At 37.1% G+C, this 13,970-nt stretch overlaps 1 protein-coding gene across 3 annotated transcripts in view; it reads left to right on the forward strand.

The window, feature by feature from the left end:
- LOC116291657 (regulatory factor X 4) overlaps positions 1-13,970 on the forward strand; it is a 16,625-nt gene continuing 2,655 nt past the window's right edge. The window contains exons 1-13 of one of the 3 annotated variants that reach the window (XM_031698848.2): positions 1-305; positions 4,975-5,047; positions 5,788-5,911; positions 6,863-6,924; positions 9,697-9,780; positions 11,044-11,218; positions 11,913-11,990; positions 12,195-12,308; positions 12,734-12,783; positions 12,873-12,973; positions 13,187-13,245; positions 13,442-13,586; positions 13,794-13,888. In XM_031698848.2, the coding sequence (XP_031554708.2) occupies positions 4,983-5,047; positions 5,788-5,911; positions 6,863-6,924; positions 9,697-9,780; positions 11,044-11,218; positions 11,913-11,990; positions 12,195-12,308; positions 12,734-12,783; positions 12,873-12,973; positions 13,187-13,245; positions 13,442-13,586; positions 13,794-13,888 (1,152 nt within the window). In that variant the 5' untranslated portion in view covers positions 1-305; positions 4,975-4,982. Of the gene's footprint in view, positions 306-2,805; positions 3,007-3,969; positions 4,111-4,974; positions 5,048-5,787; positions 5,912-6,862; positions 6,925-9,696; positions 9,781-11,043; positions 11,219-11,912; positions 11,991-12,194; positions 12,309-12,733; positions 12,784-12,872; positions 12,974-13,186; positions 13,246-13,441; positions 13,587-13,793; positions 13,889-13,970 lie in introns of those variants that run through there. The other 2 variants (XM_031698846.2, XM_031698847.2) reach the window with 2 other exon arrangements.

A 13,970-nucleotide genomic window follows, 5' to 3' on the forward strand; every position in this document is an offset into this window, starting at 1 on the left:
TAGCATCAACAATGAGGTCTAAAATCGTGTGAGCTATTGTCATAATTCTCGAACGTGTCAATCAGAATGGAGATTGGCAGCATCGTAATAAGAGACCTACCATTGAACTATTTCAAAACTCCAAGGTAACTGCAAATTGGGCTGCATGATTTGATTACGATTTGAAAGTTTTCACAAGCAATAAAAGAAAGGCTGGAAGATATCTTCGCCCAGTTGACCAACGCACACGTCGGAGTATAGGAAGAACAAACGTCAACCATTTTAACCATTTGAAAAAATTCTTAAAAAACCCGAATCTTTACTAGGTAAGTTGGTACAGCGCTCTTTTGGTATTTATTTGTTGGAACTGAAGGATTTGTTTTTTCGCATTATTAGTATCTTCGGGCAACGGGCAGGACATATTCTCATTTTGTCAGAACAACTGGATGGTTGCATAGAAATATCAGTAAATGAAATGCCTCTTGTAAGCTCCATAGATCTTTGCTTGCGAACGAGTTCTAGTGTATATATAGTTTTGATGTCCTCATTCGTATCAAAATATCTCTAAGAGGTGAGATACAGAAGGCCTTTATATATATATCCTAATATGCGGATCACCAATTACTTTTCTGCACTGAATCTGACATCACAGGTTACGACCAACAACACTTCAACGTACACGGTTAAAGGATACTTGTCTCTTACATGAACTGGACACAATAAAACTGGATCAAGCTTCCTTTCTAAAGACAAACTTCCCGAGTTACTTGGCAAATTATATTTTGGAGTTTGAAGTTTTAGATCATCAGTGGTTCTTCATTGCGATTTTAATTTATTTCTAACAACGTTTTCGCAGTTTATCGACGACTTAGTCTAGTGTTACTTGGATTCAATTTAAAATAAATCCAGCGTTATTCCGATTCTCATAAAGAGCATAAGATTTTGCAGTCAGATACATTTCCCATGCTTTTTTAAATCAGTGTCGCCAACAATTTCGTCTTAGCCATGGCTATTGTTATGCCAAGGGGAAGGTCTGGCAAGTGTTTCTCGCACCTTTAGCCGCCAAAAAACCTCTTGATTTTTCTCGTAATTCTCTTATAAACAACCATAAAACTATTGACATTAGAATCAAATGGCTATTGGAGAGTTTAGGTGTTCGAAGTTATCTTGTTATTGATTGTAAAATTTGCATTGACTCATTACTTGGGCTTCTTGAAGTCTAGAATGTTAATGACCTTTCATAAAATAATTAAAATATAAAATGTTTTGTTATAAATTGCAATGCTCTGACATTGACATTTTGAAATGAAAAAAGTCGAGAAAACTTTGATTCCAAACTCAAACAGGAAGGAGAAAGCCGCCAAAAAGCAAGGATAAAAGAAATGCAACCATAATTTTAAAAATTCGGTTAAGCTATTCATCTATAGCCTTGCTTATTCTCTGATCATTTATTTTCTCAACATGACAAGCGATAAATGGACAGTTGATACTCTCACAATTCAGCAAGAGTCATGAGTTCCTATAGAACGTCTTTAGAACTTAGAAAAAATATCACAATACTGTAGTGGAAAATTATTCGCGCGCGTCGAAATCATGTCAAATTCTTTTCAAAAAAATTGTTATCAAATGCTTTGCACTTTAAGCCAATTCTATTGACACGATGGGAAAAACCTGATAGGGTAGTTCATAGCGAATAATTAAAAGGTTCACAAAGAGAATGTGTTGGTTATGGCCTTGGGTATATTTGCTTTTGCGATCCAAGTCTCTGACTATATATTGTGTATCTAAAAATTACATCGACACGTGTGGGTTCTCTGTGCCTTTCTTAGTGACTGAGTCTGGAAACAATGCCCTCGAACGCTTCTCAGTCTAACTTCATACAAATAGTCATTTAAATATGGTAATAGTCTAAAGTCCACTATGATTGGACCATTATCATTACCAAGGAGAACGACTTCGAGAGATAACCTGGATTGTCGGAGGGACTGTATATTTAACTGCATGATCGCTAGGTATCCGATAGTAGTGTTTAACCAAACAACATAGTGAAATATCACTGAAGTGCAAACAATGTGTGAGGATACGCCTATCTGCATTTTGTACATTTCCCTAAGGCCTAATTATTCCCCTTTTAAAATTAATAGCCCCACAAAAGATTGAAATAACCAACCAAAAACTCACTCCTAAAATAAAAGACAAAAGAAATCAAGTCTCTGACTCAATATCGAAAGGAACAATATTATCTTGCGACATGGCAGAATTCCGAAATTCAAATGCTTCAACTTTTCATGCTCGTTTTGTTGCTTCCATGGTTTTCTTGAACAACTTTTTAAAGCTTTTCAAGTTTATTGGGCTGTTGACGTTTTAAAAAAATTGAAGTTGAGAGAAGAAGAGAGAATTGATTGGCTGAATTAAGACAAACTTGTTTTTTAAGCACTTTACAAAAGCTGTAACAATTCAACAATGGTCGTTTATTAAAACGCCGTAAATTGCATAGCCTTTTTCCGAAACGAACCAACCCTTGAATGGCAAAAAGTCTCTTAAATAACTATCGATAAACCGAGTTCAAAAAACCTTATTTTCAAGAGGACAGGGTTAAAGCGTTAAACTCGGCGAACATTTAAGCCGCTATTTTCCCTAACGTGAGATCATAGCCAAACGTCACAACAGAAGCGGCACGTGGCGCGTAATTGTGAACGTGTGCCGTGTTCTAAAAGTGTGTATATAGCGACCATAGAGTAATTAAGTTCTCTGACAATACAGAAGAAAGATCCACACACGCGTCTTGTCGAGCGCCACGCTAGCTGTGCAACAATACTTTTATTGTTGACTCTCGAGTCGTAACTACGAGTCTCTCTTCTAATGCTTATTTAAGATCCTGAATGAAACACAAGGTGGAGGTAATGTCATAAATGAGGAGCGAGGCTTGTACGAAAGCTTGGCATCCTGCTAAGCTCAAAGGCGGAATGTTCATATTTAGTTTACAATTTGGCAAAAAAAGACACGAGATTGAAGGACTCCTTAATGGTAGGTCACTCACTTCAAGCGTCAAGAAATGTTAACCAAACTTTAAGAACTAATTTGAAGTTTCTGTATAACGTGTAGGCTTGCTTTCAGAGTTGCGAGGAGTTCAGAGACCTGACATGCATATATATACACACACACACATATATATATATACCTCCAAAATAATTTTCAAAAAGAAATTCTTGGTTAAAATTCCAGCGATAAAAACGAATCCTAGAATTGTGACACATTTATTTATTCATCTATATTGAATTGATTTGTAAATTTTTCATTGACTTTAATTACTCTGTTACTAATATTTTATTGGATACCATGGATATTTCTAAGGTCTTCGAATGGTCAATCATTTATGAACGAAACTTCAAAAGAAAACCACAAGACATTCATAGAACTTAACGAATTATAAAATGCTTGATTTTAAAAATCTGCCCATTCACGAAGTTTGGGCGGCTAAAATGTTTTTTGTTAACTTTAAAAGAAATTTAATTTGGTTGAGCCACGAATTTAAAAACTTAGAAGAGCTATACAAATATATTCTTAATGAGATCTTAATCGTTTTTTTTTCTTCTTCTTCAGTTTTTCTAATTTGTTTTTCTTATAAAACTTCGAAGATTTATAAAACCAAACGTTTCTGAACCCTGTGGTCATCATCTAGGTCAATATAACTGGCTTTTCTTGTACTAGTTTTTGAACAATATAACACCGAATTTTTCGTGTAAGCTTTAGATTTTAAATCTTTTTAGGTTGAAAAATAGTATTTTTTTTCGTGGTCTGTTAAACAAAACTCTTAGAAGTCGTGCAGTGAGCGTCCGTGACATGTAAATCTGCCAACACACTTGATGCAAAAGCTAGCGCGTGCCGTTAATTAGATAGCAGGAAGATGATTGGTGCTTGCTCAAGCGCGTCCAACCTAAAACAATCGAAAACTTTCAAACTTTAAAGTTAAGCATGTGTCACTTCTACCACAAACGGATACACCTCGCCAAAAAGTACTTTGCCTTCCAAAGATATTTCATGTCAAAAAGGCGGTAAAAATTTCAGGAAGAGATTTTTTTCAACCGACAGAAAACGATTCGTAGTGGTCGTGTTAAAAGTTTTCAATGGGTGAGTAGTTTTGAAGTGTTAGCGTCGATGTATATCGTAACTTTAAGAGACTACAAACCGAACTTTATTCAACTGGTATAATCAACCATTGTTTTTGATAGCTGGAGCGGTTAAATAGCATCAATAGTGAAGCAGATCTATTCGCAAGTTTGACATTGAGTGACATTTGTATCAAGGTCTTTTTTGTAAGCTTTTAAAAAGTCGAGTTTTGACATCACCCATTGAAAGAAAATATCGTGTTATTCGCGTATCTCTTAAGAGTTCGACATAAAAGCCTTTCGCGTCACGAAGGATATGGTGTTCAGCATTTTCACGAAACGCTAGGACAACGTAATGCCAGTGTACAAGTATAGAATAAAACGTGTCGAAATTTAATTCAAAACGGAAGTCTGGCTAGGCGTACAAAAAATCCTAAAACTAATAAGAACAAATTAACAATCATTTCTCGATGACTTCCTTGATTCCCAAGAAGAATTTGCCATTGAATTCACCTTTTTTTCAAGATAAATTAAGTTGTCTAACACGTAGCATTTATGATAGGACGTTTGTTCTTGTGAAATGTCTCAGCTAATGATGGTCAATAAAAAGGATTGGCTTTTGAAAATTCTTTTTTTAAAAAGATAAATCAAGTTACCCAACACGTAGTATCTATGATGGAGCGTTTGTTCTAGTACAATGTCTCAGCTAATAATAGTAACTAAAGAGGTTTGGTTCTAAATTGCATTAGCTTCTGGTGGCCACTTTATGTTTTGCGAGTTTAACGATGTACTTTTGTTCGTCTGTCAATGCCTTGGGATGGCTATAAATTTCAAGGCAAGTTCAACGTATCCATTCATTTGTTTGTTGTTCTTCTCTCCTCTTCAGGCCAACACATGTATCAAACTAGCGGATCTTACATGTCCCATAGCAAGCTCCAATCTCCGTTGACTATCCAATGGTAGGTATTTTTTATTATTCAATTTTTTAATCTGTTTATAAATTCAGAATGATTATTCTGGGAAAATAAGGCCGTTTGTTTACGATCGCATTACTTAAAGCTAAAACTCCTTTACAACCAAATTGGATTCGACCCTTGAAACAACCTCTAGGCTGATCAAAGTCAGTGCACAGATAACTCACAGATTGAATTGGAATCTAGCTTGTTAGGATTTGCGAAGGGAGAACCGACAAAGTTTCCACAGCTTCACAATAGTGAAAATATTGTTTGAAAATTCGATCAACATTATTTAAGATATTTGATTGAATATTGAGTTGTTGTTTCTCACGGCATCAAGAAATCCTATGGTCACTTTATTCCATAAATCTAAACTAGAATTCCACAACCACACTGCTAATCAGTTTTTGACTTTTTGATGACAAATTTGAGTTTCTGATGGACGTGTGTAATCTTTCTCACGGTTATTGGGATATTTCTGCCATTAATTTATTGACAAACGTCAAAAAAAAACAAGCATTTTCCAAAAGCCCCAGATTTTGAAATTTACGCCAAAAAGTTTTATCATTTAAAAAAAATCATCGCCGAATTCCCAAAAAAATATTTTCACTATAATACTTAATTAAACATGAAGCCCATGCCTCTAAAGGAGTTTTTCAATAAAGCTTTGCGAATAAGATGTGAGGCATTAGCTTAGATAGTGAAAAACACGACACTTATGTTAGTGATGGCTTGTATTTTAGGTTGAATGAGAACTACGAGGTAGCGGATGGCGTCAGTTTACCTAGGAGTGCTTTGTACTCGCATTATCTGGACTTTTGTGAAAAGAACAATCTTACTCCTGTCAATGCTGCTAGCTTTGGAAAGGTAATGACAATAAAGAAATCAAAAAATCGGCCTCGATTAGCAAAGGCAACAGCTAAAAGACCAGTCTGCGTTCAATAAACGTGGCTCATGTTTTATGATTGGCTGAATGCATATGGAATTTAGAAGTTTTGAATTTTGTAGAGGGAGGGAACCGGAAAAAAACCTCCAAGCACAGGAGAGAACCACAAGTGACTATCGTACGTGAATCAATTCCCTACAAAAGCAGTAGAAAGTATTGATAAGAGCATTACAACGCCAGTGAACTTGGTTTCCTTAATTATCGCCGCGCCGGCGAGTCAAGCTGCATGCAGTTCATATTGATTACACGAGTAATTGCGGTTAGTTGGTGAAGGCGCCGTTTGCAAAGCGAGAGGGCATTCGTTTGATCCCCATCAAGTTTGCTCTTGGTTTGATTTCTATCTAACCCATGTAGCTTCATATTGAAATACCCTTAAATTGAGCATGATTGAGAGAGGGGGAAAAGGGCGAATGTCTTAGTATTGGAAGAGTGGCGCTTTCCTAGTAGATGATAGAACCACCCACGCTAAAGATAGTAGACTTTTCCTTTGATGACCCTCACCTTGACCAGATGATATGCTTACTTGTTGCATGGATGAGTGCAGATCGTACGTGAATAACATGACGAACAGGTTGTAAGGCCCTGGCTAAACGAGGAAACATTTTTCCAGAAACATGTGGCAAAACTGTCAGGAAACATCGGGAAAAAATGTTTCCATGCGTCTTGGAAACATGAAATGTTTCTGCCGCACAGCAAAAACATTTTTTACGTGTAGGAAACAAAATTTGATGCAGGCAGCATGAATGTTTTGCGCGTGTGGCTGGGAAACATCGAGGAAACATGCTCGCGGTCGACAAACATGTTTCTGGAAACATGTTTCCTTGTTTAGCCAGGGCCTAAGAAGCATTTTTTTGTTGAAAATTTCTCGACAGATCATTCGCAACACATTTCCAAACCTAAAAACTCGAAGACTTGGCACGAGAGGACAATCCAAGTAAGTTGACCAAAAATGAAATTCGAAGATATAAACCAATATATGAATCTAAATACATATATCTAATTAGTGTATTCTGATCATCATGTCACCGTGTCTGTAGCCTAGGCAATGCAATTATTGTGTGTGTTAAAAATGAAATCTATAACCACAATGATACTTACAATATAGACTTTGGCTTATGAATCAAAAGGTTCGCTAAGTTTAGATGTTTTCAAGTGAATCACACGTGTCTCGCGTGGGGAAAAAGACAGAGTATTAGGCTCACTTCTCTAACTCTAATATCCAACGACCAAAAAAAAGTTTATTCGTCCTGGGAGGTGTGTATAAACCTTGGGTCGATCACTGAGATATGGTGATATGGCTCGACCAAATAATTAGCAGCTATATTCGCTGGCGCTAAATCTGAATTTACTTTTCTATGGCAACAAGCAAAAAGGCACGGAAATAGAAAATAAAAAATAGGTCTTTTTATATTCTAAAACTCTATGGATATTGGTGCAAGTCGAATCCGGGGTCGTTGTCGCTTTAATCCTCTTTTTCTAAATCCGGAACCGAAATATCTCGGTCTTCGGTTGGAACCAAAATGCCACTATGACATGAATGCGAAGTCTGTGGCATACACAATGGTATTAAAGGTCCTGGCCGATCAATAACTAGACGTTAACATTGAGTATGATGCAGGCCCGTCGCTAGGACCTCGTTTTTCTCAGTTATGCAAATTCTTGATAAAGATTTTCATTGATTGGATCTTATTGCATTTTTTGCATAGGGGGAGAGGGACGGGGGCGTTCATTCGAACCATAGGACAACCCCTAGCGACGGGCCTGTTTAATGTTTGATCATAGTTAATAGTTTCGCTATGGTTTGATAACGATCACAAACTAATCAAGGTGGCTCGAAAAATGAGCCCTCGCCTCGGGGATACATCTAGAAGTTTCTTACAAATTGTAATAATAGATGGTACCTGTTGGAGAAAGTAACTCGTTATGTAATAAAAGTAGAATTCGGAAACTAAGAAAAGACTCACACTAAAGTATATTTATAAAGTTTGTGTTCGAGAGACGACAAAACCAGGTACAATAAGTTTAGTTTCGGCAAATTCTACTTCAGTCTCGTTTGCCTGTCTTCAACCTTTGCGAATAATTTCCTTGCTAACGGAAGTACTTCCCCTGGCAGCAGGTTTTGCAAGCCATAGTTAACTATGGTGCAAGATTAACGGCCAATGCAAGGCACCGGGTCTTTCACGTACTTTTTTCCTTTTTTTCAAATACAAATACCCAGCTAATATTAGTAACAATTTTTTTATCTCTGTATGCAACTTTCCTGAAAAAGCCAACCATTTTCTTCTTCATATTTCAACATCTTTGTCTGCTTTTATTTGGAAAGATCCCTTCCTGAAAATGCAGCTATTCGGACTTATTTTCATCCTTTTCTATTTCCACCTCCCTTCCGTCTCCAAAAATAGATTTAGTCAAGGTGTCGCAAAGAGACACTCATTTTGTTCATATAACTAAAATTAGAGATTCCTATCAGTGAAAGATAACATGGTGGTTTCATTGAATGTGCAATGACCTGAAGATTCACGAAAACGCTTAAATTGTGCAACTATCCATGTGTTTGCCGTAGCAGATTATAACTACATATGAAAAAACACTTGAAAGAACAGGTTAGCCCGCGGCGCTAACAATTCAACTCTACTAGTACTTCATTTTTTAAAAATATGTATTCTTCTCGAAATATTTATAAATAGCAGACATTTCATTGCTGTGGTTCGATGGATGACTTAGTATTGTTTTCCCTTTTTTTAAATTTTAGTTTCCCAAGGTATAATATCACCTAATGAGAAAATATGAATACATCACCCGTTCATCTAGACCATTAGGCAAACAATACAAGGAAAGCCATACATTTGATACGAGTCAAAGTGTTCATAGGTGGAACACATGCAAAGAGTGGAATATCATTTCCAAAACATTCTTTCTGAAGCAAATGACAGCTATTCCGCGTTTGCTAAGATCCTGTTAACCAAGTAATCTTTTAAACTGTCAACTTTGAAAACTATTCTTAAATTTGATTTAAAAATTCGATTTATCGTGATATTAAAATTCACTGCGGTTATATATTTGGATTAAGAGACTATCTTAAGGCAATATGTCGAAATTTTGAGAGCCATTCTATAGTCTGAACAAAAGCACTTGAGACTTTTTGGATATTACCAGTCATAGCAAACAAAACGGCTTTGATCCAAAATGAGTTCAATAACACTTTTTTCTATAAAGAATTCAAGTAGAGTAAATGGAAATTGTTTTCAGTGGACAACATTATTGCTCTTTTATTTTTTGACACTGAAATTTTGTGAGAATTGTAACTGGAACTCACGGCGAATCATACGGAATTGAAAAAAAAAAAGTTAGGGAACTTAGATTCATAAAAACTTTCGTATAACCGGAAAGTCTCTATTTGCGTAACGAAATTTATTCATGTTTTTTGTTTTTGTGCCACAAATTTAAAGTTATTTTTATGCAGATTTTGAGAATTAGCCGATTTTCTCACGGGCGTTGAGAATCGTTCTTTGTTATTTAGCGAAAAGCGAACGAAAAACAGCAGCAAAAGCACAATATCATTGTCGAGTAAACAAAGCGGTGAAAGGAAAATTAATTTAAATTGACTATAAAGAATATAAGGACTGTTCAATATAAGGACTGTTAGTATTATTAAGATCTGTTAAAAACGTGTGAACTGACATTTCCGTGGGAACAACTGTTGCAGGTATCATTATTATGGAATCACGATCAAGGCCACTTCGCCATATCATGATACAGTGTGCAACGCGGCAAGGCAAAGCAGCACAGGGTGAGTCATTAGTTTACGATCAGATAATTACTGAAAGGGTTCTTATATTTTATTACGCTATTAAAGTTAATGGCATATTTGGACTTGTGAAACGGCGGATGCCATGGAGATTGAAATATTTACTCTGTTTTCTGTTCGTTATCTTTTCAATTATCTATGGAACTTTTTTGGTTAAGAAATAAGAATATGTTGTCTTTAAATGATTCTGCATTCATCTACTTAGGTTTTTCTATTCATAAATCTATTTCATACTCGTTCAACAATCGCTTTCTTTAAAAATTGGCGTCAATAGTAATTCCCGAATTTTGGTACTATACAAAACCTGTCTATTTTTTTGTTATTTATCACATTTCGCCATTGTTATTCATTCATTATCCACCCTAATCCATTTATCATCTATTCACTCATTAACGCATCTCATATCAAACAATGAGTGTCGTATTTCCCTGTGTCTGTTGTCTGCGAGGCAGACCCACGAGTTAGCATCGCCCCCGTATCCTTCCTCGATTTCCAAAGTTTTTTTTTTTAATTGTCTTTTTTTATTTTATTTTCTTCTTCAAAAATGTTCATGTTCGAATTCGTTATAAAACGACCGGACCTTTTTGTTTGCCGCTTTTCCGAACAATCCAAATATGGAGTTGAACATATGTTTTGTCATGGATAAAAAGACCCTGTTACTAATCTCTTTGAAGTGATCAACACAGTTTTTTTTCCCATTCATTTGGATATAATAAATTATTTTTTATTCAAATTTTTATGCCGCCGGAGTTCAGATACCATTCATTCATTTGTTACCTAAGCGATGTGTTAATTTAGCTTGTAATTTCCTAAAAGCAATAATAAATTAAGAATGTTCTTAAGAGCAATTAAGTGTAAAGACATTTGCTCCATCTTTGAGTAAGAAAGCAAAGAAGACTATTAAGTGGGAAAATTTAAGAAATAGAGCGTCTACTTTTTTGCTCCTCGCTTTTTGATAAATGGCGAAAACGTTCGATTTTAAACTGCCAAAATCAAAGGAAGAAAGAAAGAAAATAGCGTGGAAGGGAAGACGAAAAAAGGGAAGGAAGGAAGGAATTCGAAAGGAAGAAAAAAGAGAATAAAAGAAGAGGAGAGGAAAGGAAGGAAGAAAGAAAGGAAGGAAAAAAATTGTTTTCTACAGTTTTTATAAGTTACTTGTAGAATTAGACTCCCTGAGGCTTAGTCATAGACAGGGTTATTAAACTTATTGCCTAACAACGACTGTCCCTTCCCTCCCTCCCACAGGTTCAGTCAGACTTACAGTAAAGCTGAAGCCGATGAAAGAACGACCAGTCACACCATCACCAAGACAACACACGGGTCCAACTCCAGTCTGATGGTGGCGCCTGGAGGAACGCTATTGCCAAACTTTCCGGATGTTACAGTTCTCAAGCTACCTGTTGATGTATCACGTGAGAAGGTTAGTCACGTGACAACTCGTGGCTGTTTGATAAACATTAGTTTCCTATCGTCTTTAAATAAATAGTTTTATCATCTAGGGCACTACTGAAAACCACGTTTAGTGAGCAGGTTTCCCTCATTAAAGATTATCAACACTCATTATCATCATGCATCTTCAACATAATCTTTTAATTTATCACCATCGTCATCATCATCTTCAACATCCCCTTCATCACTATCACTGCCATCATTATCATCTTCCCCATCATCACCATCTTTATCCACGTCATCTGTACCATCGTCATCATCACTATTTTCACCATTTTCATCATCATTTGGGAGGGACAAATAGAGGGGTAAAGCAGGGAGTCTAAGGAAGGAAGGAGGGAAGGAAGGAAGTAAGGAAGGGAGGGAGGGAGAAAGGAAGGGAGAAAGGAAGGAAGGAAGGAAAGAAGGAAGAAAAGAAGGAAGGAAGGAAAGAAGTAAGGAATGAAGGGAGGAAGGAAGGAAGGAAGGAAGGAAGGAAGGAAGGAAGGAAGGAAGGAAGGAAGAAGGGAAGGAAGGAAGGAGAGAGAACTTTAGTCCTCTCCGTAAAGATAAAGGTGACCCTTGCTTTCCTTCCCCAGGGATTGCCAAAAGGAGGGTCACTCACATCACCTTATTTTAACGGGCTTAAACTATTTGTAAAAAACTCTTTGTGAACTACGTCACAGGTGAAGACTTTCCTCATCATGTACCGAGCACATTGCCAACGAATCCTCGATACCATTCTCAGAGCAAACTTCGGAGAGGTAAATATTTTAAATAATGTAATGCAATTGAGGTGAACATGTGAAATATCATCTCATGCAGGCGATATACGGAAATGTAGCGGTGGACCTCGGAAATTTTCCCCGAGAAAAATATGGCTTAAACAAATACAAATCACATCTTTAATGACTATCCAATATATAAGATTTGTAAGATATTTGAAACTACAACTATTATATTTTTAGGTGCAGAACTTTTTGATTCACTTCTGGCAAGGAATGCCGAGTCATATGCTCGAGGTGTTGGGGTGCAGTGATGTGGTGAATCTTATTGGCATCTGCGATACGATTCTTTATAAGGTACGACAACCAAAAAAACATCTCAAGACAAGAACAGTAACAAACTATTAGCGGTGCGTTCGGTTGGAGAGAGGACGTAGGGTGATTATGAACGCCTTTTCTTTGGAAACGATAAAACCTGCATGCGTTGACGTTGAGGAATGGATAATAGGTTGCAATTGAGGTCAGCTTAGATTGACCATCATCCCTAATAGAAAATTCTGGCTACGCCCCTGTCATTATAATGATGCTAGGATAATTCACACTCTGATTTTACATCGAAGTCTTTCCTTTATAAACCATTATTGGAAAGTATTGAAACAAGGTGCTTAGGTTGCTATCCCGTACTTTTACAAGCGCTTGCAATAGAAGCATAAAATGTGCCACTATTCAATAAATATCAAATAACGTTCAGTGGACTCATTGCCTTTGTATTTTCGTTTTAGGCCATCAGTGGAGTTCTCATTCCAGGGACACTTCAGCCTCTACCTGCGAGGTGAGTCGTTATTGATTCAAATACTTTTATCTCTCTTGTTGATGCTTCGTGAAAACCTAACCTTACCTAAATCTTTTCATTTCCTAAAGTCTTACACAAGCGATCCGTCACTTTGCAAAGCAGCTTGGCCAGTGGCTGGAAGAATCCCTTGCGCACTTGCCTCAGCCCTTACAGCAAAAGAAAATTAAAGGTAACTAGAATATGAAAAATTATTTCGTTTGCATACATCTCGATATGTAACGAAACCACTAGCCACGTGACTCATTGAATCAAGGTTCCTGAGCAAGTGACTGAAGAGTGACCAGGCCTCCGAATGAAATCGAGACCACGTGATTAAACACCTAGCTACTTTTAGCCTTACGAAAGTCGAACACAGCCTCACACTTCGTTTCCTACTTTTCAGTTGCTAAAAGTTTTGCCCATTCGTTGAGAAGACAGACATCGCTGACACATCTAGCGCAGGTAAGCTGACTGTGGACTTCATGAACTCCTGGGGGCTCACCTCAATAGTTTTTGCTTTGTCTCATGTATACGAGCATAGAACACAACTACCGTGTTTTACCGAGCATTACGGGGGGATTTGGATAAAACTCCTGGTTAACGTAACAGGTTGAAAAAATCGATTATATTTAACGCAATAATTTCGTGCGCTTTACAGGCAGCCCGTACCGTGCTTCATAGTTCTGATCCGGTCATCCAAATGCTTGCCGACTGGGGTCAGATTGACTTCGAAGGCATTGCCCGTCAAGCCATGTGGACATTCAGTCAAGACTCGGAGGAAGACTATGTCATGATCAAAGAAAGTAAGAAGCTGTTTCCCAAAAGATCATCCAGCATATAATCCTTGTTTCACAACATTTTTCCAAATTGCGCTGTAGGTTACATGAGGCAATGCTTTATGCAACTTGTGCCGGTCACAACGGAGTTGCGAGACAAATTGCAAAGAAAATTGCTCCGTGTAATTGCGCCTTAAGTTCTGTTGCTAATCTTGGATTGTTCTTTTGTCTTAGTACACGCCGAGTTCACCCAGTTATTAGACCAGCAGGCAACTATCGATCAGTATGCAGATTGGGCTTCATCGTTGGTGGATCGATTTGTGACAAAGGTATTAATCTTAAACTACCGCCTTACTGTGAAATCTATGGGTTACTCACTCCTCGATGTAGACCTGTGCAGATCTAGGAGAG

This window comes from Actinia tenebrosa, unplaced genomic scaffold (assembly GCF_029948245.1).
Source record: "Actinia tenebrosa isolate PJP-AT-01 unplaced genomic scaffold, QUT_ActTen_1.0 PGA_scaffold0__85_contigs__length_37466705, whole genome shotgun sequence".
Lineage (NCBI taxonomy): Eukaryota > Metazoa > Cnidaria > Anthozoa > Actiniaria > Actiniidae > Actinia > Actinia tenebrosa.